The sequence below is a fragment of the Ochotona curzoniae genome, unplaced genomic scaffold (genome assembly GCF_017591425.1).
Source record: "Ochotona curzoniae isolate NIBS_2020 unplaced genomic scaffold, NIBS_Ocur_1.0 scaffold_4701, whole genome shotgun sequence".
Lineage (NCBI taxonomy): Eukaryota > Metazoa > Chordata > Mammalia > Lagomorpha > Ochotonidae > Ochotona > Ochotona curzoniae.
Genome location: NW_024467122.1, coordinates 68,219,195 through 68,245,716, shown reverse-complemented (window position 1 = coordinate 68,245,716; position 26,522 = coordinate 68,219,195). Strand labels below are relative to the sequence as shown.

Genomic DNA, 26,522 nt, shown 5'->3' with positions numbered 1-26,522 from the left:
AATGGTTGGGTTAAACCCACTCTATGTTTTTTCTTTCTTTCTCTCCTTTTCTTTTCTTTTATTTCTCCTTCCTCCCTCCCTCCCTTCCTTCCTTCCTTCCTTCCTTCCTTCCTTCCTTCCTTCCTTCCTTCCTTCCTTCCTTCCATTTATTAATTTGTTTGAAAAACAGGTTTTCTTTTAAAATAAAGATAGAATTTAAAAAAGATATTTATTCTTATTTGAAAGCCAGATTTATATAGAGAGGAAGAGACAAAGAGAGATCTGCCCAGTGGTTCACTCCCTGAAATGGCCACAATGGCCAAAGCTGGGATCCTAGAGCTTTTTCTGAGTCTCCCACATGGGTGGCAGGGGCCAAGAGCACTTGGACCATCCCCTGCTGCTTTCCCAGCTGCATTAACAGGGAGCTGGATCACAAGTGGAGCAGTCAGAACTTGAGAACTGGCACTTAATGGGATGCTGATATCACAGATGAAAGCTTAACTTACTGTGCCATGGCACGGCACTTGCCTGTGGAATTTCTACTTTTTAACACTTATTTTTTTGGGGGGGTTGCTACAAGCTAATCCTCTGCCTACCAGGACTGGCATCACATATGGGTGTCAGTTCACATCCCAGCTGCTCCAGTTCTGATCTAGCTTCCTGCTTGTATGCTGGGAAGGAAGCAGAGGATGGCCTAAGCCCTTGGGGCTCTGAACCGATGTGAGAGACCTGGAAGAAACTTCTAGCTCCTGGCTTCAGACCAGCCCAGCTCTGGCCATTGCAGTCATTTGAGGAATGAACCAATGGATGGCAGACTTGAAATCTTGAAGTCTTGACTTAAAATAAAATGCAAAAAAAAAAAAAAAAAGCAAGAGGGACACTCCCTAGGGAATTTAACATGGTTGTGTGTTGTAGGGAGGGAGGTGGGTGGCTTTGGAGGAAGGATCGCAGGGTCTCACAGAGGAGTAGCATTTAGGCCTGGAGGGAAGGGGGCACTTTTGCTGGGGAACTGAGACTGCTTGGAGTCCAGCCTGAGTCTGGGTTACACAGGTGGTGCTCCTCTTATTGTGTGGAGGATCTTAGCCATTCCTGGAGCTACTCTCAAGGTTTCTGTCACCTGAGCTGTTTTCTTTTTTCTTTCTTTCTTTCTTTTTAAAAAAAGATTTTATTTATTTTTATTGGAAAGTCAGATTGACAGAGAGGAGGAGAGACAGAGCGAAAGATCTTCCATCTACTGGTTCACTTGGCAATTGGCCACAACGGCTGGAGCTGAGCCAATATGAAGCCAGGAACTTCTTCTGGGTCTTCTGCACAGGTGCAGGGTGCCAAGGCCTTGGGCAGTTCTCATCTGTTTTCCCAGGCCACAAGCAGGGACGGAGCTGGAAGGGAAGTGGAGCAGCCAGGATACAAACTGGCGACCCTGGCACATGTAAAATGAGAATTTCAGCCACTAGGCTACCGCACCAGGCTCCTGAGCTGTTTTGTTAAAGGCTTTCCCCTCGCCAATGATTTATTTATTTGTTTGGAAAGCTGAGTGACAGAAAGAGCAATATTTCACCTGCAGATTCACTTCCCAAAAACCTACAATAGCCAAGGAATGGTCAGCCTGAAACCAGGAGCTTAGAACTCAGTCTGAGTCTCTCATGTTATTGGCAGGAACCCAAGTATTTGGTCCATTGTTTGCTGCCTCCCAGGCTCATTAGCAGGAAGGTGGATTGGATGTGGAGCTGCAGGGACTAGAACCAGGCACTTCGATATGGGATGTGGGCCTCCTAAGAGGTAGCTTAACCTACAGTGGCACAGGGCTTGCTCCATGTTTTCTAGAGTTTTCTGCTTGCATTGAGCTGTGTGAAAGTATTCATCCAACACTTCCCCCTCCCAGGACCTGACCCAAATGGTTTGCTTGGAAGGATTTTTTTTTCTTTAGCAGAAAGAGGCTGGCAGGCAGCTGTGCCACCGTCCTCTGGGCTAATCTTAGGAGATGTGCCAAGATGATGCGAGTGAAGATGCACCTACTTCTGGGTTCTGGTCTAGCCAGACTTGCCAGGGGAACCCCAAAAGCCTTATCTCTTAGTAAGGAAGCAGAAAACTGGCCATCACAACAGCTTTGGGAAGTGGCACAAACAGATCATGGCCTGGGCTGCATCTAACTCGCTGCTGATCTCTCTGCCTCGTCTGGTAGTTTACCTCCCTGTCACAATAGACCACATGTAGACACGTGCAGCTGCTGGGGGAGGAAGTGGTGTCCCTGTTTACGGAGGAGGGAAACAAAACCCAGAGAGGGCACCAGCATCCTGTAAGCCACCAGGATAACATAGACCGAAGCTAGTTCCTAGCTGGGGCCGCTGGCTCCTCTCACCCATTGGCCTGCACATGGTACAGACGAAGCAGGGAGAAAGGCATGTGCTAGACCACAGTGCCAATGGGCAGGGAGAGTGAGGTGGGAATGCCAGGCCACCTCTGCCAGGGACCTCCTAGGAGGGAGAGGGCAGTGGCATGTTGATGGAACTGTTGATGGAACTGTGGTTTGCAAGGGCACAGGTGAGAAAGGAGGGTGAGTGAGAGCTGGAACAGCCCTGACCACTTGGCATCACTGACACCTGCCCTTGAAGTAAGAAATGGTGAAATAGTCTCAGGGGGGATTTTGGAGTCTGGGAGTGGCTTGTATCTGATTGGCATGTAGGTGAGAAGTCACCCAGGCCAGGCAGAAAGAGCTCTGCAATGCCTTTGCCGAGAAAGACTTCCTGTGTGCACAGGCAGCTGGCTTTATCTTTGTGATTTGCGGGCTGTACTCTGGGTGCTTTCCAGTCTGGCATGTGGCTGTTGTGGGAGCAGATGAGCTTCCCCAGCAAGGGGGACCCCAGGCACACGTGCAGTCTCTTTGGATGCAGTGCCAACTGCTCCCCAAGCTTTAGAGCTGCCCAGTGACTCTCACTACTATGCCCTGGGCAGCCAGGGGAGCTCCATTTGACAGATGAGGACACTGAGGTCCCGATGACATGAGGTGAGATCACAGTGCTGGTTGTGGGCCAAGCTGCAACCAGCGCCTCAGGCTCCTGGCTCCTGGCTCCTTGAGCTTGTTGTAATTTGTCATGCCATTTCCCGCCCACTGTCTCCATGGGATGATGACAGTGAGAGTCTACACATCAGTTCAGACTCGCAGTTGGGTGGCACACCTCCCCAGGGAGCTGAGGTCATGCTAATCCCTTGCCTTTCAATACAGCATTTTACCATTTTTGGAAGGATTTCCTGTCTTGATTAGTATACCATTAGCTCCATTTTGTAGATGAAGAGGCTAAGTCTGTGGCAGCTGAAATGGGTCACCCAAGGCAAGCTGGAACCCAGGAGTTCTGACTCAAACATTAGTGAGCTTTCTCCTTGCATCAGAGCTTCCTCTTCTCTTTTATTTGTACTTTTACTTGAGAGGCAGAGAGAGAAAGAGAGAAAGAGAGAGAGGTTCCATCCTGAAATGCCTGCAACAGCAGCTAGGCTAGACCAGGCCAAAGGTGGAAGCTGGGACCTTAGTCCAGATCTCCTGCAGGGGAGGCAGGGACCTGACTGTTGAGCCATCGTCTGCTGTCTCCTAGGGTCTGCACTGGTCAGAAGCCGGAGACAGGAACCAGATCTGGTATTGGATCTAAATTTTCTATTTTTTTTTCTGAAAATTATTTTTATTGGAAAAGCAGATCTACAGAAAGAAGGAAAGACAGAAAATCTCCCATCCACTGCTTTACTCCCCAAGTGGCCACAGCAGCCAGAGCTGAGCTGATCTGAAGCCATAAACCAGGATCTTCCTCCAGGTTTCCTATCTGGGTACAGGATCCCAAGGCTTTGGGCCATCCTGTACTGTTTTCTTAGGCCGCAAGCAGGGAGCTGAATGGGTAGTGGGATAGTCAAGACACAAACTGGCATCCATATGGGATCCCAGCAGTGCTTGCAGGTAGAGCATTAGCCAACTTAGCCATTGTACTGGTGCCTCAACTTAACTTTTCTGATTCAGGCGTTGTGACTGCTAGGCCACGTGCCCATCCTATGAAATGAGAAGGAGATGCAGTTGGCTATGGATGTGTTCCTCTGTCTTTACAAGTGGGAATACATCTAGGTCACATAACAAGTTAGCTACGGGTGACAAGAGGTCTTTGAGGAACCAGGGCTGGGGACTGCTGGTCAGTTACTCTCTCCCCTGCAACCTATTAGCTTTAGGCCTCACACTTCCTATATTTGTGGTCATTTGCATGGCTGTGCTAATCTCAGGTGTCCTCCCATTTCAGGGGTGTCTGGTCCAGGCCTCAATGAGGAGCCCAAACATGGAGACGTTCAAGCAGCAGAAGGTGGAGGACTTTTACGACATAGGAGAGGAGCTGGGGAGGTAAGAGACTTTGAGAAGTGGAGGGGACATGTGATGGAGCCCGGGGGATGGGCTGGTTCTACTGGGATCACCAAGCCAGCATTGCAAGCCTTGGGCTTGTCACAGGATGAGTTGGACATTCTAGAAAACCAGCTGTGGTTCATGCTTCTTCCTAGATGACCCTGCAAATAGTCATCTCTCTGGAATGATGGACTTGCCTTGAAAGGTTCTAGAGCTGTTGAGATATGTGTTGTTTATGATAGCACTTCAAGATACTTCTTGTTTTGCAGGTTCCTTTTCATACAAAGCCCTGCCCAGGCTCCACTGGGGTACCTGACTTGGTGGTGTTGGTCTTGCTTCTCACTGGGCTTCTCTGCAGTGCCTAGAATTTTGTTTCCAAAGCTCCGAGGCTGATGGGGAGGTGAAGTAACCCTCCTGAAAGTGGATTTGTGTTGAGCAATTAGCCGTACGAGCCCGGGATCTGAGTTACTTGGGGCCATTCCAAGGTTTGCCAAACAGCATGCAGATAGAGAGCCTCTCAGCTCTGCAAGGGCTATGAAACCACTTCAGAAAGTCGGTGGAAAACAGAATGACAGCTGAAGTTTTTTTGATGCAAAAAGTTTTTGGGGTCTGTGCATGGTCTCTTAAGTGAAAAAATCTATTATGAATTTTAAAATTTTTACCAAAATAAATTTGTTTTTTCTCAAAAAAAAAAGTATGTATTTGAAAGGCACAGTTACAGAGTGAAAAAGGGAGAGATTGAGAGAGAGGTTTCTGATTTGCTGGCTCACTTCCCAAATGCCTTGCAACAGCTGGGCTATAAAGATGAGGAGGACATAGCCTTTGTCCTCTTTGGGCTCTGACCTGGCAGTGAGGGGAGCTGCATGGAAACAGCACTAGAGGTAGGTTGGGTGTGTGAAGGAGCTGAGAATATGAGTGAGTGTTGTGGCGCAAATGCCCACATTCTGTGGTGTCTGGCTCACGTCTTGGCTGCTCTACATTTCTACCCAGCTTCCTGCTTACCCCCTACGCACCTCCCCGCCCCCGGCAGGCAGCACCTGATGGCTCAGTACTTGGCTTTCTGCCACTCAGATGGGAGACCCAGATGGCATTCCTGACTCCTCATTTTGGTCTGGCCCAGCCTGTAGCTATTATGGGCAATTTGGGGTGTGAACAAGCAGATGGAAAATGGCTCCCTCTTCTTTTGTTCTCCCTCTTTGTCACTTTGCCTTTCAAATAATAATTAGTTAAGGAAGGAAGTGGAAGCAGTTTCCTGGATAATTCCTGTCATATTCTTTTGTGATCTGTCTCTTCCCATTCTGTATATCAAGAACCTAAGCTCTGGGGGAGCCCCCACCCCTGCTACTTCTCAGACTGCAAAGACTCCATGTGGCTGCCAGCCTGGGGAGCTCCTGGGATCATCCCAGGAGGAGCTCCTCTTTCTCACCCCCAGTGCTGACTGGGCTGTTGGTAGGTAAGAGGCTTAGAGGAATGGGCATCAGATGAGCTAGAGGCATCTTTAGAGGTCCTCCCTTCCAGGCTCCACATTTGACAGTGGAACCGGGTTCAGAGAGAAGAAGGAGCTCTCCTGGGGCCACAGAATAGCCTGGAACTACAGCTGCCCTCAGGCGCCCACCTTACTCTCCTGTTTTCCTTTATCTCTTTATGTAGGAGTCCTTGGTCATCTACAGGGATCACCCTGTAATCTCCCAGGGTATGCCCCAAACCCTGAATAATACAGAGCCTTGCCATTGAATGCCCTTTCCATCCTAACCAAGCACTTGGCCTGTGATTGTAGCTTTCATAGTTTGCAAGTGCAGCAACAAAGCACGTTTCTTTCTCCTTATTCACAATTGTGTGGATAGAAGATTAGCTTGTGTCATGGATCAAGCCAGGCTGAGCCTAAGATTTAAGATTCTCTTTGCTTGAGTCAAGAACTTTTCCCTTTCCATCTTACAGAATCTCTTTGGAATATCTGAATTGCTGTCATGACTCTTGTATGTTGGGGCCATTATTGAGTAAAATCATGGTAACTTGAAGACAAACACTGATACTGGTAACTGAGTGATTAAGGAGAGAGTAGCCTATACTGTGTGGATCCACTGGCCAAAGGGGTGATTCACATCCAAAATGGGACAGAGTAGGATCCTGAGACATTGCATCATGGGACTGGGAATGAGGTACTTATTAAAGCCCATGAGGTGATTATTTAGGTAATGTTCCATTCAATGAAGTGTGCACTACAATTGTGCTCAAGTAGCTGGAAGTGTGGAAAGTGGCCATCTAGGGCAGTCCTCCTAGCCCTCCTCTTGCAGTTCATGATCTATTGGTAGAGAAAGGCACTATGCACAGGAATGTCAATGGGTACATTGTTCTAAGGTGTGTGAAGGACTGTGAGTAAGAGAGAACAGGAGTCCCCAAGAAAAGTGGGACTGAGTTTAAGACTGAGTGATCAGGGCCTGGTGGTGTGGCCTAGCGGCTAAAGTCCTTGCCTTGAACGCCCCGGGATCCCATATGGGTGCCGGTTCTAATCCTGGCAGCGCCACTTCCCATCCAGCTTCCTGCTTGTGGCCTGGGAAAGCAGTCGAGGACAGCCTAAAGCTTTGGGACCCTGCACCCGTGTGGGAGACCTGGAAGAAGTTCCTGGATCCTGGCTTTGGATCGGCATTAACATCAGCCGTTGCACTCACTTGGGGAGTGAATCACTGGATGGAAGATCTTCCTCTCTGTCTCTCCTCCTCTCTGTATATCTGACTTTCCAATAAATAAATAAATCTTAAAAAAAAAAGAAAAGACTAAGTGATCAGACAAGGCTGCTCTAGGACATGGCCTTGGATTTGAGAGCTGAGGGGTTAATATGCAGGCAAAGGAATCAGCGCAGACAGGTCCTGAGGCAGGGAGGAGCCTGGGGCTGGAGCTGCTGCCAGGAGGCCAGAGTGGCCCTGGCAGGTGAACCTGGGCAGCAGAGCTGGGACAAGTAAAATGTAGTGGGGGCCAGATCTAGCTGGCAAAATCTCTGCCATTATGGAGAGGCTTGGCTTTTAGGGCTGCATTGGTCAGGATCTGGGTCCTTTTTCTTGCTGTGGAACCTCAGGACAACTTACTCAACTCCTCCAAGTCAGCTTTATTTCATTTAAAAAAAAAGATTTATTGTAGCTATTTGATTTGAAAGGTAAAGTTACAGAGAAAGAGAAAGGAGTGAGGGAGAGAGAAATCTTCCAATCACTGGTTTACTCCCAAATGGCAGCAATGGCCAGGGCCAAAGCCAGGAGCTTCCTCTAGGTCTCCCATGTGGATTCAGGGGCCCAAAACACTTGGGCCATCCTCCTCTGCTTTCCGAGGTACATTGGCAGGGAGCCAGATCAGAAGCATAGCTGTGGGGACTCAAACCAGTACCTGTATGGGATGCTAGTGTTGCAGGTGGTGATTAAACCCATTTTTACCACAACACTGGTCCCAGTCTCCATTTTATTGTCTGCAAAATGGGGACACGAGTCATACCTACCTCTTGGTTGTAGGGGCGTCCCTCAGAGGACTGGGCACAGGGCTAAGTTCAAGCAAGAGCCTCTGGCTTTCCAGAGATGACGGACTGTAGCTTTGCAGTAAGTTTGGACCAGCAAGGCCCTGTCTTCCAAGCTGGGTACCACCAGCCCAAAGCCCGGCAGAAGTCCTCCTGATTTCTGGGAGAGCTGTCTATAAACTTGCTTCCTGGAGTAGTTCAAGGGTCTTGCTGGCTTTAACTCATTATCTGTCTAGCCCTGTGTAAAAATGAAGATTAATGACGGCCCGTTATATGGAATGATGACTGAAGCCCACATACCATATTGAGCAAAGGAAGTCAGACTCAAAAGGAGTAGCTATGTGACTCCATTAGTGTCAAGGTCAAAACCAGGAAATTGAATTGATGGTGCCAGAAGTTACAATAGTGTTTATCCTTGGTCACAGGGCTGAAGCCCAGAGCCCCATTCCTTCCTCCCACATGGGTATAGGAGATCAAGGAATTGGGTCATCCTCTGCTGATTTCCCAGGTGTATTAGTGGGGAGCTGGATCTGAAGTGGAAAAGCTGAAACTCAACTGGCACCCATTTGGGATGCTAGCATTGCAGGCAACGGTTTAAACCATTGTGCCACAATGCCTCCCCTCCTATAAACTTTCAAGAGACTCCTCCCCCTACTCCACTGCCCCAGAAATAGATTTCAAACTCTTTTCTTTACACCACAATAAATTTATCATTTTAGAATTTTATTTGAAAGACTTTTAAACTATTTATTTTATTCTTATATAAAAGGCAGATTGACAGAAAGAGAGACAGAAAGATCTTCCATTCACTGGTTCACTTCCCAAATAGCTACAGTGGCTGGATCTGACTGATCCAATCTGAAGCCAGGAGCCAGGATGATCTTCTGGGTCGCCCACACGGGTGCTGGGGTCCAAGGCTGTTTTCCTATGCCATAAACAGGGAGCTGGATGGGAACAGCCTCCTAAACTTATTTTTTGATTCATTTTTTCCCCCATGAATTTTTGAAGCTCCCTTGTATATGAGGATTTAGCCAGAATCACCTGACCTTGAAAATCTCTTTTCACTTTTGTAAAGCAGATTGAATATCTTTTCACAATAATGTAATAGATCTGAGAGTCATTTTTAGTGAAAAAGTTTTTTTTTAATATAAAAATGTAAGATGTCCACATAAGGCATGAAACATCAGCCGTCTTAGCCCCGTGGCTATTTCTGTCTGTGAGTCTTACCTTCTAATCATCCCAAGGGTGTTTCTCACACCCACACGTCCCCTCCTCTCCTGTATCCACACACTTGATGCCTTTGCATTCCCCCAAGGGCTGAGTTGCTGGGGCGCAGTGAGGATGAGATGAGGCCTATCTCAGGCTCATTTACCCTGGGGTGGCAGCCCTTGGAAAGCAGGTGTGCATCTGTGCTGCTGAGTTGACCATCACTGTGATGACACTGTGACCAAGGCCACACTGTCCCCTGGTTTCGAATCGGCTCACCTCTGGCTGTTGCAGCCGTTTGAGGGAATGAACTAGAGAATGGAAGATCTTTTTTTTTCACTGTATCTTCTCTCTATACATTTACCTTTCCAATAAAAATAAAAGAAATCTTTGGGGAAAAAAAGTCCAGATCAAATGCTAGCTTCCTGGACAAGCCTGCCGTGACCCACCCTTCTCCACCCACCCCTCCTGCTTGTAGACCCTCATATTTATTAAGTGTCAACGATCCTGAAAAACTTACCACAGTTTGTATCCACCCACCTGCCCTGCTGCAGAGGTGCAGCTACCTTCTGAACTATCTGGAATCTGCGTTGAGTTAAATATGAGGCAGAAGATCTCAGCCAAGTCTCCAGTTTCCATAGGCCTGGAAGCTGTGACTGCCCAGGATTTCCTAAGCACAAAGTGAGGAACAAAAGCACAAACATGACTTCCAGGGGTGGACATTTGTATGCCAGTTAAGATGGCGTATGGGATGCCTGCATTGGTCTCAGGGTGCCTGGGTTTCTGCCCCAGCTGCATTCCTGATTTCAGCTTCCTGCTCATGCGCACCCTGGAAGTGTTCAGGTACCTTCATAGGTCCTTGCAGCTCATGTGGGAGACCATATTGACTGTCCAGCTCCTCGCTTCAGCCTGACCCAGTCCTGTCTTCTGGAGCATTTGAGTACTGAACCAGTGAACAGGAGCTCTCTCTCTCTCTCTCTCTCTCTCTCTTTCTCTCTTTCTCTCTCTCTGTGCCTTTCCAGCCCCCTCCACACTGAGGGTCTAGGAAGTGGTCATTGTCATCACCTCTGACCTTGCCCATCCCAAATCAGACTTCAGAGATGGGAGTGTTGGCTGCCCATGCCCCCACTCCCATTCTGCCCTCCAATCCCTGTCCCCCGCCCCCACAAGCCCTTGGCACGTGTCCTGAAGGATGGAGGGAGCTGTGAGCCACACAGATGCAAAACAACCCGGGATAGTACGGTTCTGTCACTCGTGCTGGGCTCTGTGATGGCAGTGACGTTGACGGTCTTAAGTCTCAGGCACTTACTGTGCGTTAGGCACCATGATGGGTGGAGGAGATTTGGGACTTAGTTGGAGATCTCAGGGCACTCCCCTCAAAGCCAAATGAAGTGAGAAGGTAGATAGGCCATATGCCCATAGAGGGACCCCCAAGTCTGTGGGGGAGTTTGGGATGAACGGGACAGCTCCTCAAGACCTAGTCCTGGAGATAGGCAGTAACTTACTTGGGCAAAGGGCTGTGACAGGAATGAGTAGCTGCGGGACTAAGCTCAGATACTAGAGCCTGGAGAGAGGCTGGAGGGATGGGGCTGCCCCGAGACAGCCACCCATGGAGGGCCCTGGGTGACAGAAGTCGTGGCTGAGGGAGGGAGGCGCTTTCATCACCCTTTGTTAAGAAAACAAAGCACAAAGCCACTCAGACAAAGTGGCTGCATTACACATGCTCAGGGGGCAGCGCAGCACTCGGGGCCAACCGCTTGCCTTTCCCATGAGTGTGGATCTCTTTGAGCCCATCATGAAAACTGGCAGAGCAGAGGAAGGGACTCCTGTGGAGGTAATGGGAGGTTTTGTAGAGTTGCAGCTATCGTATCTACCTCCTTTTCCATGTGTTAATTGCCAGAACATAAATTGCATATTGTTATTTAAGAGCTAGAGAGTAACCATCCACTAGTGCATATTTCAAAGGTCTGCAAATGGCCAAGACTGGGCAGGACTGGAGCTGGGAGCCTGCAACTCCACCTTGGTCTCCCATAGGAGTGGTTCAGCAGCTTGGCTCAGTGCCTGCTTTATTCCAGCAGAGAGCTTCAGTTGGGCAAGAAAGGTGGACATTCTGATATGGGATTCAGGCATCTTAAATGCTAGGCCAAAATGTGTAGGTGTGTTTAAGATTTATTTATTTAAGGGCCTGGCATGATAGCCTAGTTGCTAAATCCTCATATTGCATCCACCAGGATCCCCATATGGGGACCAGCTACTCTACTTCCCATCCAGCTCCTTACTTGTGGCCTGGGAAAGCAGTCGAGGACAGCCCAAAGCCTTGGGACCCTGCAACCACGTGGGAGACCCAGAAGAAGCTCCTGGCTTCAGATAGGCTTAGCTCCAGCTGTTGTAGCCACTTGGGGAGTAAACCAGTATATGGAAGATCTTTCTGTCTTCTCTCTGTAAATCTGCCTTTCTAGTAAAAATCAATAAAAAATTAAAAGCAAGTTTATTTATTTGAAAGGCAAATGACACAGAAAAAAAGGTATCATCTATCCATTGGCTCACTCCCTGACTGTCTATCAGTCAAGTCTGGGCCAAGTCAAAGTCAGGAGCCGGGAGCTTCATCCACATTTCCGACATGCATGGTATGGACCTAAGTCCTTGGGTCATCTTGTACTACCTTCTCAGGAACATTAGGAACAAGCTGGGTCAGAAGTGGAGTGACTGGGACTTGACCTAGAAATTCGATGGGGGATGCTGACGATGCAAGCAGCAGCTTTACTTGCTTAACTACAATATATCTTTTTTTTTTTTTTTTTTTTACTGAATTTCTTTCCTTTATGCCTTTCCATGATGCAGAGTTCATATGCTTATATTTTTTATGTTGACATCATTGTAATAAAGAAGTTGTAAGAATAACAGAGTCCCCATATACCTTTGATCCAGATAACTGATTTTTTAAAAAAAAGATTTATTTATTTTTATTTTGAAGATAGATTTACAGAGAGAAGGAGAGACAGAGAAAGATCTTCCACCTACTGATTCACTCCCCAAATTGCAACAATGGCTGGAGCTGAACTAATTCAAAGCCAGGAGCCAGGAGCCTCCTCTAGGTCTCCCATATGGGTGCAAGGGTCTCAGGGCTTAGGCTGTCCTCTGCTGCTTTCCCAGGCCACAAGCAGGGAGCTGGATGGGAAGTGGAGCAGCTGGCACACAAACTGGCACCCATATGTGATGCCGTTGCCAGAGGGTGGAGGACTAGGCTGTTGAGCCACCATACTGGCCCCGAGATACAGTGACTGTCCTCTCAGTCCCCTCTGTGTCTCCTCACCCATGTATCACCTGTCTCTGTACCTATTGTTGTTTTCAAAGCATTGAGGATGGCTTGCAGGCATGCTTCCTCATCCCTCGTTTTGTCTTCGTGTATAGTATTCCCTAAAAATGTGGACATTCGTGCACATAATCCCAGTGCAGCGTGCAACGTTTGCTACTGGTATGCTTTCTTCTCAGCTGTCTTGCTTTTGTCTCACTTAGCTGGTATTCCCACCCAGGGGGCTTGGCTGCAGTTTCCCCGACTACTGGGAAGAGCCAAGGCAGGATCTTATGTTACACCTTGGTGTCACTGCTTTTAGTCTGTTTTCATTTCCAACAGTTCCTCAGCCTCTGCTTGACTTCCTCAACACTGACATTTGGGAGAATACTGGCCTTTATAAAAATAAATGCACATGGGGCTGGCATGGTGGTGTAGTGCGTAAAACTGCCGTTGTTTAGGAAACCAGCATCCTCTGTGAGCACTGGTTCTAATCCCAGCAGCCCCACTTCCCATCCAGCTTCCTGCTTGTGGCCTGGGAAAGCAACAGAGGACAGTCCAAAGCCTTGAGACCCTGCACCCACACAGTAAGCTAGGTGACTCTCCTTGCTTTGCTTGGCCTAGTGCCGGCCGTTGTAGCCTTTTAGAGAATGAATCAGCCAAGATCTCTCTTTTTCCTCCTTTCTCTTATAACTCCAGCTTTCAGATAAGTTAATCTTGTAAAAAAGTACGTGCATTCCATATACATTTTCATAATATTCGACTATGTTGATATGTCCAATTTACTTCATCTTCCCCTGTTGTTTCTGCTAAAAATAATTGTTTTCCTGTAATTGTATCTGTTGAATTTCCCACCTTTGTATTGTTGTGTTGTCCCAGTGATGGTGTGCCAGAGGTTATTACTGATGCTTCTCAGCTGAAAGTGGAAATATAGAGCCAGTTTACCATTCACTGACATGTGTTTATTTCCTCATGGCTTTGCCAACACTCTGTCATTGTTGCTTATGTGTTTTTGGTCATCTAAACATTAGTATTTTTATTGTGTACAAATTTTCTTTGAGATTTATTTTTAAAAAAATTTTATTGGAACATCAGATATACAGAGAGAAGGAGAAACAGAGAGGAAGATCTTCTGTCCACTGGTTCACTCCCTAGGTGGCTGCAATGGCCAGAGCTGAGCCAACCCGAAGCCAGGAGCCAGGAGCTTCTTCTGGGTCTCTGTGTGGGTACAGGTTCCTAAGGCCTTGGGCCATCCTTGACTGCTTTCCCAGGCCACAGGCAGGGAGTTGGATGGGAAGCAGGACCTCTGGGATTAGAACCAACACTTATATGGGATCCCAGCGTGTACAAGGCAAGTACTTTAGCCACTAGGCTATCGCGCTGGACCCATTGTGTGGAAATTTAAAGTGGAATATACTGGCAGTTTCCAGGACCTTCCCTAAAACTGATAGTTGCTCCCTTTGGAGCTTCCCTTCTGTAAGTTGGCTTCCTACCCTGAAAAGATTTAGAACCTAAGAATGTCAATCTGCAAGTTCTGTTCTACTGTCTAGGGGTTCTACTGTCCCAGGGGCTGGCATTGTGGCATAGCACATTAAACTACCATTTGTAATGCCATCATCCCATATGGGCACTGGTTTGAGTCCTATGGGTTCAGCTTCTGATCCAGCTCCTTGCTAATACACCTTTGGAAATGCCCCAGAAAAACGGCCCATGTGCTTGGGCCTCTGCCAGCCATGTAAGATCTGGAAGAAGTTTTTGGCTTTAGCTAGGCCCAGGCATGGCCGTTGTGGCCATTTTGGAGTGAACTAGCAGGTGGACCCTCTCTCTCTTTCTATCTCTTCCGCTTTCTCTATAACTTTGCCTTTCAAACAACATACTCTTTTAATTATTATTTTTAAAAGCATGTTCTCCATTCCTGCACAGACATTTAGAGGTGTAGCCTTACATTCACCCAGCTACAATTGTTGACATTATCCTCAAAGGCCCCATAACCTCTTTTTTTTTTTTTCCTTTTGTGATTTAGTTATTTCAAAGGCAGAATGGCAGAGAAAGAGAGGGAAAGAAGAGGTATCTTCCATCTGCTGGTTACAGAGCTCTGCAGCCGCACTGCCTGATTCCCATTCATTCTAAAGTTCCTGCTTATCCAGCACTGGGCCAAGCTGGACCAGGTGGCAGGAGCTCAAGCACCTGGGCATCCTCTGCTGCCTCCTCAGGTGCACTTGCTGGGAACTGGATCAGAAGTAGAGCAGCCTGATCTTGAACCAGGCTCCAGAATTGCAAGCAGGGGCTTAACTAGCTGCCCCACAACTCTGGCCCCACCACTCATTCTGAGATGGGAGCAGAATTGACTGGCTTTTCTCATGTAACTCATTTGATGTAAGATTCTACGTGGTATAGGCAAGACAGTGGGAAGCCTTGGCCTGGTTTGACAGCTAAGGAAACAGAGGCCCAAGGACTCAGTCCCTCCCTCCCAGAAGCAGGCACTCTAGAACAAATGGGAATCAGGCAGTGTGGCTATAGAGCTCTATAAACAGAGGCTGAGGTGACAATATTTACAGCAGTTGATTTATATGAAAGACACAGACACACACACAGCCAATAAGATAGCGTCCATTTGGGTTCACTCTCCAAGTGCCCTCTACAGCTTGTGCTGGACCAGGCTGCAGCCAGGAGCCTGGAACTGCATCTGACTCTCTCAGCTGGCTGGGAGGAAACTGGGCACCTGAGCTAGCACCTGCTACCTCCTTGGGTGCATGCTGGCAGGAAGCCAGAGTCAGAAGCAGAGCTTGGATTTGCACTGAGGCCCTGCAGTGAGGATTGCAGGCATCCCTGGTGGCATCTCAGCTGCCATACCAAACACCTACTCCTCCACCGAGCAGAGATCTTGAAAAGATTTCTTGGAAGAAGAGATGGTATAGCCCATCTCCACACCAAATGGTTCTACCTATTTCCTGGGTGACCTTGAAATCCTGATGTTCCAGCTGAACCAAGATATAGGATCTTTCCTGGGGTCCATGCATTTCTCCGAGAAGGCTGCTCCCTTGCCAGCCAGAAGGCACTGCCAAGCCCTGAGGTCCTCCACTTCCACCTTTCCCAGTTGCTATTGCTGCTGCTTGCTGGATAGGTCCTTGTGTCTAACAATGGAACCATCCCTCTCCAACACAGAAATATGTCCCTCTAACTCGGGTGTCAAACCTGGATCCCATGACTGTGTGATCCTGGGCAAATCACTTCACCTGTCTGGGCCTCAATTTCCTCATCTGTAAAATGGACAATGTGCTATCTCACCTTGTGATGCCAAGGTTTGAACCTCTGAAAGGTTAACAGGAGATTGTGATGAAAATGGATCCTGGGCAATATATCTGCTTCACAGAGAGGTTTAAAACAAGCAAACAGACCCAGGGATCAACAGATAGACATACATGCTGGGCATTCATATGTTGATGTCTGGCGTGAGGCACTGACGTGTGTTTTTGGTGGTGCCCCAGTTTGTGTGTAATGTACACCCGGATCCGATATCAGTTCTTCAAAATGGTCCTTGAGACATACATAGTGGGCTCATTCATTTAATTCAGCATCCCTTTCTTGCTTAAATAGTTCTCTTTCTGTTCACACCCTAAGGTGCCTGTCCTATGGGCTAGTTGGTGGCCCCCCCGTTAGAGTAGAGATGGTTCTCCAGCTTGAAAGTGACTCTGTCATAGGCTGGTAGCTACCCTATGTGATGGTAGGACTGGGAAACTCCACCCGTTAGGGGATGTCATAATTAGCCAAAGCCAGTGACCTGTCCTCTTGCTGGGTGCTGAGGCATAGGGTAGAGAGGTGTGGAGTGGCCACGGAAGATTTGGTGATCCTATAAGCTAATTCCGGTGTGCCTTCTGGCTGGAGCTCCCTTTCTTACATCACAGAGTCCTTCCAGTGGCCTCCTTTCGCTCCAGGAGCCAGGTGGCATGTTGTCCCTGTGCTTATCTGGGCTCACTCATGCCTTGATACTGGCTCAGGTTCTGCTTCCTCCTGGAAGCCTGCCCTGACTGTTTTAGGAAAGACTGGCTGCACCTGCTCTAAATGACCACAACACAGTGAGGATACCCCATGGTCACTTTGCCTGTGAGACCTCCCACCCTCGCTCACTGCACCTTGACGACAGGTGTCTACCCTAACATGGCTGCCAGTTCTGTGTGCTTTCTGAGCTTAGTGTCTAGAGGAGGCCAAATTTTCTTTATTCCCAGTACCTTCTGCAGTCGTGGGAGCAGGGTAGGTGCACGTGTAATGTATGCATGACTTCTGGTTTAATTTGGCTCCTGGAGTCTCCATTCTGCCTTTGTGACCTTAAGTTCTTCTCCTCTGGTCTCTACGATTTTGGTTTTTTTGTTTTGTACAATTAAGGGGTGGGACTAATGATCTCGGCTCAAAAATGTCACAATTCTGTACAATACCCCCTACCTCGTGTCGGCTAGGGAAGGCTGCAGAGGCCAAAAGCAAGCAAAAAGCAAAACCAAATCCTGAATGTGTCACAGTGTCAATAGCTGTGAGAATAGGGGACAGCCAAAAGGACTTGCAAATATGTAGGATTCTGGTTCAGGACAGGGAGCTACTCCCAGGACTTGGCCTAACCAGGGAATTTTTTGTTTGTTTATTTGTTTGTTTGGTAGGGGAGGAGGGGTGGAGGGTGAGAAGCTAAAGGGAGCATTGCAAGATCGGTGAGATGTGGCTGACCCAGCAGGGAGGGCTTGAGTTCCACACAGGACAAACAAAGGCAAAGGCAAGGTGAGGCTGGGGAAGGGTGGGTGATGGGTTCTAGTAGGGAGGCAGAAGTGAGCCCAGTGTAGCAAGCAGAGGATAGACAGAAGTCTAAGGAAGCCCCTGAGATTCATTTATTTGGGGAGGGGAAGGGCAGAAGGAAGCAGAGATGAGGCTTCCATTTGCTGGCTTACTCCTCCAAAGCCTCCAGTGTCCAAGGTTGGCACAGGACTGAAGCCAGGAGCTAAGAACCTAAATCCATGCTTCCCATGTGGATGTCAGGAGCACAGTGACTTGAACCATCATCTACTGCCTCCTACGGTCTACATTGTGCATCAGCAGGAAGCTGGAGTCCAGGTACTGAGCTCAAAGCCTCAGTTACACGGTTGTATGAGTGTCATAAACCTTAGCTAGGAACCTGCTCTATCATTAAAGTTTTAATAGTATTAGTTATGGTGGGAACACTATGATTGATCTATTTTTTCCACTTAAACTTTTTTGTATATAAGTATTTAATGTATCTGATGCAATATGGGAGAAATTGTTTTTAAAGTGTAAGCGTTTTATTTTCAGTAGTTTGAGCCTGAGAAAGTTCATGGGACTGGATAGAGAACAGAGCACAGGAGGGTATCTGTTAAGGAGTGGGTTGCTGTAGGTAATGTGGAGGACCTGGAAGTGGTGGCCAGTGTCATGTTGTTGTGGGTTAAGCCACAGTCTGCAATGTTGGCATCTCAAATGGGAGTTTGTGTTCCATGAAAGATCTAAATGGAATTCCAGGATAAAGTTTTCTGATGTCTGGCTTTAGTTTGGCCCCGTCCTGGCATTTGGGTAGTGAACTAGTGGACACAAGATTCTCTTCTTTCCTCTCTCTCTCTCTCTCTCTCTCCTTTTCAAATAAATTAAACAAATCTTTAGAAAAGTGGGAAGGGGGATGAGGGAGGCTTTATTGTCTTATGTCCTTCCAAGAGGAAACTCTGGGCAAGCTTTGCGGAAGGACTGGTAAATTAGGATGGCAGCACAAAGTGGGAGCTGCAGAGGTCTACACGCTGGTGATTGTGGTGGCGCTCCCATCTCTTCTGCCAGAAAAATTCTGACACAAACAGCCCAAGGGGTTTGGAAAGAGTCATTTGTCATCACAGCATTTGGATGGTTATCGTAAAACTCCCATGCCTTCAAGTGTATGTTTCTATTGTGTTTTCCATCCTTTTTTGTTGCTACCTCAAATTTCTCTGTTGGCTAAGGGATTCTGGGCCACGTCTTCCTTCTACAGCTTTGTATGTGGAGCTGGGACTAAGTGGCTGGCAGATTAAAGTGAAGAATGGAACTTACCTAGACCTATTGTTTTGCTTGCGGTACCGCCCAGACTGACCTTCCAGTTTTTCCTAGTCTTATTCTGACTACTGTTAACCCATTCCCCTACCCCCCGCCTCAAAGATTTATTTTACTTATTTGAAAGGCAGAGTTACAGAGGGAGAGATAGATAGATATAGAGAGAGCTTCCATCTGCTAGTTCACATCCCCAAAGGCTGCAAGGATCAGGACTGGGCCAAGCTGAAGCCAGGTGCCAGGAGCTTCATCCGGGTCGCCCACGTGAATACAGTGGCCCAGATAGTTGGGCCATCTTCCAAGCAGCAGCACTTTCACTGATGCCCTGCTCACACGACTGTCTTTGTTTCCTTGCCTGGAGGGGGCAAGCCAAGTGTACAGAGCTGCTTCACATTCTAGCAGATGTGCATTATGCTTATGTGCCAGAATCGTTCCCCATCCCAGCGTCTTCATTTGTCCCCAGTGTGCTTCTGGTTCCACAGGAAGATCCTAAGCTTGGTTCTGTGAAGCGAGCTGGAGGCCTTTGGCCATGGGGAGAAGGTGCCTTGTGGTTGGCACCTGCTGCCACCTGAGGAAGAGGAGGAAGGGAAGTCATGTTAGCACGGAAGTTTCCAATCAAGGTTGTGGCTTTCTTGGAACCGTTTCAGTTTTAGAGGAGTAGAAGCACTTGTGTGTGGCCTCAGCAATAGACTTGGAGTCAAAAACTTGCTTCCAGTCCCATTCTGTTGATTGTTCTGTTGTGTGTACTTGAGCAAGGTGCTTGCCCTTTCTGGGTCCTGGGATATTTTTGGTGGCAGAAGTGGGACCTAAATAAATATCTCCTCATCCCAGGTCTTTTGCTCTTTCCATTACTCTACAGAAACATTGCAGGCATTTGATGTCATCCCAAGTCACTTCTCCATCCGCTTTCGACTCAGAAAGCTCTGTCTTTTGGAAGTCTGCAGTCAGAGGACTACCCCAAACAAGCGGTTCTACCTTCCCTTTCTATAGATACTTTTTCCTATAAGCCTCAGATTTCCTTGGAACATCAAGAAAATTGATAACTACAAACCCTTCTCAGGAGAAGGGGCAGAGTGGTGCTGCTTTGGTGAAGCCAGTAATAATGACCAACTTCTCATAGTTAGTACTTAGTAAGACATCGGCATTTGAACAAATGGGTGAATGGATGCCAATAAGAGATGCACGAGCAGATGATTCCATGGTAGTAGTGTCTTAATCATTAGTAGAAGAAGTCAGGCCACTCTGAGGAAGGCTGCTCTGAAATGGACCATTTCAGAGGAGCCCTGGCCCTCTGTGTTCTTTCAACCCCCAGGAGTTCTCCAGGTGAATGGTCTCAAAGGAACAGCACGAGAGAGAGAGAGCGAGTGCATGCCCTGGTGTGGGACCAAAGGGGTCAAGATATGCTTAGATACAGTCTAGTCCATCACTAGGGCCTTGGTTTGCCCATCTTTGACATTTCAGTGCCTTCCAGCATGTTCTAATTTCCTGAAACTTTGTTGGTGGCATGGAACATCCTTGCTGGACCAGAGGCTGCCTGGTCTGTGAGAGCTGTGTTACTGGGGCCCTTGGTGCTGTGGCCTGTGGCCCAGAAAAACCTATGGGTGCCACTGAGACTGCCGCTGCCTCCTGTGGACAAGGTGGCCTGGGACTGCGTCTGGGCCCAGTGCCTGTGTTAGCAACCCGGCTGGTAAATATTGACTCTGTGGCATGAAAGTGGAAAGCAGAGACGACGACATTAACTCACTCGGGGGTAGAAGTTCACCAACCTCTGATAAGACATGATTGTGCAATGTGTTGGTGTCTAACACGTCAGTTGTTTAGGGGTGGGATGGATGGAATCCAGGAGAAGAAAACTGTCCCTGGGCAGTCATTGGCTGCTTTCCTTTTGCACCAGCTGACTGGCTGATATGTTCTCTGGTCAATGTGTGAACACATCATGCACACAAAGGCATGTATAAAAACATCTGGACTAACACACAGAGAAACATTTACTGTGGCCTTCTTCCTGTACAGTGGATAGCCAAAAGGGAGAGAGGAGAATGAGAGAGAGTGAGAGAGAGAGAGAGAGAGAGAGAGAGATCCTCCATTCACTGTTAACTCCCAAAATGACAGCTAGCATCTCACTGCTAACTTCCTAAATAACAGCCAGGGTCTCCCACATGGTGGCAGGGGCACAAACACCTGAGCCATCCTCTGCTGCTTTTTTCAGGCACATTAGCAGGGAGCTGAATCTGAAGTAGAGCAGCCAGGAGATGCATCAGGGCCCATATGGGATATTGCCATTGCAGGTGGCAGCTTAATCCCATGTGCTATAACACTGGCCCTGGGTTGGGTGTTATGCTTAGTGGTTAAGATACTGGTAAACATGCAGTCCCACCCTGGAGTATCTGGGTTCTTTTCCCAGCACCAGTTCCCATTCCAGCTTCCTGCTGATGCAGACCCTGGGAGACAGCCGTGCTGACTCAAGTAACTGGGCTCCTGCCACCCACATGGGATGTGTGGATTTCACACCCCACTCCTGAATTTGTGGCCCTGGCCCACCCCAGCCCCTGTAGGCATTTGATGAGTGAACTAGTAGATGGAAGATTCTGTCTCTGTTTTTCAAACTAATTAACTAATTAATTAAAATAAAGAGGCTTGCAGAGCAATGTAATTAAAAGATTTTTTCCCGAAAAACATCCTTTGAAATCCTTGCATAGGTTTTTTCAATAACATTTTCCACGAACTGTTTTTTTTTAAATATTTATTTATTCTTATTGAGAAGGCAGATTTAAAGAGAGAAAAAGAGTTAGAAAGGTTTTCCATTTGTTGGTTCACTCCCTAGATGGCCATAATAGCTGGAGTTGAGTTGATCCAAAGCCAAGAACCAGTAGTCTGGAGCCTGTTCCATATCTCATATGTTGGTGCAGAAGCCCAAGGACTTGAGCCTTCCCCTACTGCTTTCCCAAGTTATAAGCAGGGAGCTGAATAGAAAGTGGAGCGGCTGGGACTAGAACTGGCACCCATATGGAATGCCCGCATTACAAGTTGGAAGATTAGCCTTTTGAGCCACCATGTAGGCCCTTTCCATGAACTTTCTAAAGATCCCTTATATTTGTTACTAACCTTACACCAGTTTGTGCCAAAGGCATTAATGACCTTTTAGGGAAAAGGAGACTGGGGTCAGGCAAGCATGTAGAGAGCGAAATAGCATAGATCAGTGCTCTTCCTGTCTGTTTGTCTCTTTTGAAGTGCCCAAGCCAGGCAGCTGCCAACCGTGGATCTGAATCTGACTGTGAAGCATTTGCTCATTCAGCCATGTGGGCCACCTCCCCAGTGGCCCAGGGTTTTGTGTAAAGCAAGCCTGGTGCTAGTGAAGAAGTTAGCACTACCTGCATCCAGCACCAAGCCTTTGCAGAAACAGGCTGCTCCAGGTGTAAAAGACAAACACGGAGCCACAGCCAGGGTCCTGGCTGTGTCAGCCCTGAGCCCGGGACTGGATATGACTGCCCACCCCAGCCCTGGCTCAGCCCCACCGGCGCACTTGACCTGGGTTGTGGGACCATGAGAACCATGGGACAGGTGGCCTCCTTGAGGGGTCCTGATGGCTTATCTGGGAGGGCTTCCTATCTGCTGACTGCTAGAGACTATTGTTGGGGAGCAAGGGGTTGGAGTGTTAAGGCTTATGCATAGGGATGACAGCACTGTTTACATTTTTAAAAATCATCTGTTTGTCACCAGTGCAGTGACATATCAAACTAATCCTCACACCCAAAGTGTGAATTTCAGCAAAATGCTATATTGGAGATGGGATTGGAGCCCAGGTTCACTGATTGCAGTGAACCCAACCACTGCCTCTAGCGACCTGGTTTAGGAAAACAGCTGCTCAGAGCTTCCTAAGGTGGGTGGCTGGATTGGCAGAGTTGATTTCTGCATGTGGGGCAGCGGTTGTCTCTCTTGGACTCCCAGACCCTGTCCTTGCAAGTCCCTGGACCTGACCAGGGGCTCCTCTCCCCTCCCATATCCACTGCCAATCTCTCTCTGCTAACCATGCTTTCTTAGGGGAAAGGATGTGTGCTTTGGGGGAGGGGCTGGCTTGTGACATTTGATGTTTTGTTTTGTGTTTTTCCCAAGAAACTGGTGTTTTGGCCTGAGCAGCTATGTTGATTGAAGTACAGCAAGTAGCTGTGATGAACATGGCTTGTCTTAGAATATTCTTGAGTTGTGGCTAGGATGTTTGGGTTTCCTGGCAAAAGCATATGGAATTTTATTTTTATTTTCTCTTTTAGGTTTTTGCTAGTTGATGGAGAAGTTGTAAAAGCTGAAAGGAGCAGTGGAATTTATTCTCTCCTTCTTTTGACCCCCAAACCTGTGTTGCTGTGAAGTTCACACACGTGTGTGGGTATGTGTGTTTGTGTGTGTGTGCACATGCATATGTGTGCAGGGACATAATATTGGTCACTGCCTTGAATAGCTGCATCCATGGAGATCTTGACCAGGCACGTCCACAGTCATTTCTCATATGGAAGAGAAAACTGAGGTTCAGAGACAAGGGTAACCGGTCCCAAGGCTAGGATGAGGCAACCTCAGAGCTGAGCTAAACTTTTTAAACTCCAGACTTGGAAGAGCAGAGAGGTTAGCACCCAGTTGAAGGCCTGGTGGACCTACTTTGTAGTCCTGGCATGTAACTCTCTGGGCATAAGCAGATATATACCTCACTCTTTTTAAAAAAGTTTTAAAAAAATATGTGGGGTCAGTGTTGTGGCATAGTGAGTAAAGCCACTATTTGCAAAGTTGGCAAGTGCCACGTTGTGTCTAGGCTGCACCATTTCTGATCCCTGGGAAAAAGCAGCAGGACAAGGACCAAGTGACAAGTCCCTGCCATTCATGTGGGAGACCACATGGGTTGAAGCTTCTGGCTCTTAGCTTCAGTCCTGATCATCGTGGCCAGATGAGGAATAAACCAGCAGATGGATAATATCTCTTTGTAATTCTGACTTCCAAATAAATAAAATAAATCCTAAAAAAGCAAAATGCTTTTTTATTTGAAAGGCAGAGAGACTGATAGACACAGGCCTTATATCTGTAGGTTCATTTCTCAAATGCCAAGAGCCAGGAACTCAAGCTAGATCTCCCAAGTGAGAGGCAAGGACCCAAATATTTGTGGATTTTTAAAAAAGATTTATTTATTTTTATTGGAAAGTCAGATATACAGAGAGGAGGAGAGACAGAGAGAAAGATCTTCCGTCCGATGATTCACTCCCCAAGTGGCTGCAATGGCCTGAGCTGAGGTGATCTGAAGCCAGGAGCCAGGAGCCTCTTTTGGGTCTCCCACATGGGTGCAGGGTCCCAAGGCTTTGGGCCATCCTTGACTGCTTTCCCAGGCCACAAGCAGGGTGCTGGATGGGAAGCAGGGCCACTGGGATTAAAACCAGTGCCCATATGGGCTCCTGGCATGTGCAAGGCAAGGATTTTAGTCTCTAGGCTACCGTGCCAGGCCCAACGACCCCAATATTTGAACCAACATCTTGCTGCCTTCCAGGGTACATGTTATCAGGAAGCTAGATGGAAAGTAAAGCTAGTACTTGAACCCAGAACTCTGATATGGGATGTGGGAGTTCCAAGTGGCATCCTAATGGCTTTGTCAAATGCCCATCCCTGTTCTTTATCCTTATGACACTTGTTATTGATGTTAGAGTCTCCATAAGTAATACAGGATAATCTCATCTCAAGGTCCTAAGTTAATATCTGTGAAGATCCTTTTCCCATTTAGAATGAGGAGCTATCCTTTTGGGAGCCACTGTTTATCCCATTGTAAGTTCCCACCCCTATTTATTCTTGGAGTTCCCTAGAACTTTAAGGTCAGTGCTCTCATTGCAGGTTGGTCCCATGCCCATAACAGCTGCTTGTCCTGCCCCCAGCAGTGTTCTGAGCCTTACGGTTAAGTGGGTCAAGACAAGCAATGGGAAGGTTTCCTGTGGAGCATGCACAGAGCCCTGGGATTAACTGCTTTGGAGCTCCAGAGTGGTAATTCCCTCCTGGAACATTCTGCCCTTGTCCTGTGTGCCACAGGCAGGCGAGCGGGTGTCCTTGGCATGGGCAGGGCCCCATGGGTCAGGCAGGCTGTTTGTTCTCTTGCCAGCGTGTGGCTGGCACAGGGCCCTGACCACACAGTACTCTTTCCTGTTGCCTGATTCTCATTCCCCATCGTGCGGAAGTTCACTGTGTTGTCTTGTGTTTCCATCTCACCATCCCTCCCTCCCCACCATGTCTTAGGAGTCTCACAACTCCCTGTCCCTTGGGTGGCATGTGGTAGGTACCTGGTAATTTGCCTCTCCAGACTCAGCTATGTTTTGCATTACATAAAATCAAATGGTTTTAGCTTTTCTAACAGGATCTCGGGTCTTGTGTTTCCCTTGGGAGCTAAGATTCCCATGGTATCTTGTGGCATGTTGTATTTATTCAAGACGTGTGGATGCCCTCTTGGCTAGTCATCTGGCAGAAAAAAGTATCCCTATCTCTTCCTAAACTGTCATGTGACTGAACCAATTGTCGACTTTTTGCATTTTCATTTCTTGCCTTGGGCTGTTAGATTCTCTTCAAAGGCCCCTTTTGTGCTGTATGTTGATTGTCAACCTGGACTCCCCACCTAACAGCTGTTTGGACTCTGAAGGTGCATGTCCAGTCCTGGATACAATGTGAATGTTCTCCCTGTGGCCGAGGAATGGTTGCATGTGAGGGTCCCTCACTCACAGCACCAGCAGTGCTGACTCCGTAGGCACAAATCTGCAGGAAGGGCTGAATTTTTCTTCACACAGCTGTCTTAATATTTTTTTTTAAAGATTTATTTTTATTATTATTTATTGGAAAGGCGGATATACAGAGAGGAGAGACAGAGAGGAAGATCTTCCGTCCGATGATTCACTCCCCAAGTGAGTGCAACGGGCCGATACTATGCCGATCCGAAGCCAGGAGCCTCTTCCGGGTCTCCCACGTGGGTGCAGGTTCCCAAAGCTTTGGGCTGTCCTCGACTGCTTTCCCAGGCCACAGGCAGGGAGCTGGAAGGGAAGCGGGGCTGCCGGGATTAGAACCGGCGCCCATATGGGATCCCGGGCGTGCAAGGCGAGGACCTTTAACCGCTTGCGCCACCGCGCCGGGCCCCACACAGCTGTCTTGATGATAACTCCACTTCCCAAAGGCCAGGTTCCCTGGTGGTGGGCAGAGGCCATCTTGGAACCTGGCTGGAGGAGGACCAGGTGAACGAACACTCATTGAGCCTCATCAAGGACGTGGGCAGCAGAGCCTCCTCCTGGCCCAGAACCCTAGCTGGAAGGTGTTTCTTTCTGGTACACCAGTGGGCCACACCCAGAAGAGGCCAGGGCGGCTCCCATTCGCTGAGAAAGGTGACTCATGAGTCCTGAGATGGGAGATTTTTATCTGTTCACAATGGCATCGTGATTTATTTATGCGAACTTGGGCCACTTACAGGGGCTGGCCCCTTGTTGTCTGTGGCTCCCTTAGGGCTGATGTGTACAGCCAAGTGTTTTCCCAGAGCGTTCTCCCAGTCGCCCCTCCCAGAAAACCGCTAACTCTGGGCACTTACAGCTTGTGCTCCCCAAGGCTGTGGTCGTGTTAGAAGGAATGCATTCCTCTCTGGGTGGGGGCTGCTTTTCTGTCCAGGGCTGGTCGATCTACGGTGGCATTGAGGTCCTGGCCAGCCTTCTAGATTGTTCACTTGAATCCTTACCCTGTCTCCCAGCTCAAGTGATGTTTTATTAAGGTATCTGCTTCCAGAGGCAGACATGCAAGGAAATCAAAGCCAACTGAGGGGAGGGCTCTTGCTTGGTGTCACTTTGCTGCTTGGTCATTGTGTCTTAAGGGGCGCCTAGTGTGGTTTAAGGTGTAGTCCCTTAAGATAGCTCAGATTTTCTCAGTGTTTTCCTACTCGCAGCCTCCTGGCCCCAATTGCTTCTCAGCCACCAAAAACCATGTCTTGGCTCTGACTGGGAGGTGCTGGCAGCAATCCCCCAACCCCAGCTTTGTATCCCCTATCTTACCTTGCAGAGCCCTGGAAAGGTGGATTGTCTAGGGGCCTGGGAGGGCAGGGGTTTCAGGTCTGCCTACAGGGACTAGGC

At 48.1% G+C, this 26,522-nt stretch overlaps 1 protein-coding gene across 1 annotated transcript in view; it reads left to right on the top strand.

Annotated features, from left to right (window-relative positions):
• Positions 1-26,522, top strand: part of DAPK2 (death associated protein kinase 2) — a 124,006-nt gene that overhangs the window by 17,387 nt on the left and 80,097 nt on the right. The window contains exon 2 of the mRNA XM_040968587.1: positions 4,251-4,348. Within this exon, the coding sequence (XP_040824521.1) occupies positions 4,272-4,348 (77 nt within the window). The 5' untranslated portion in view covers positions 4,251-4,271. The remainder of the gene's footprint in view (positions 1-4,250; positions 4,349-26,522) is intronic.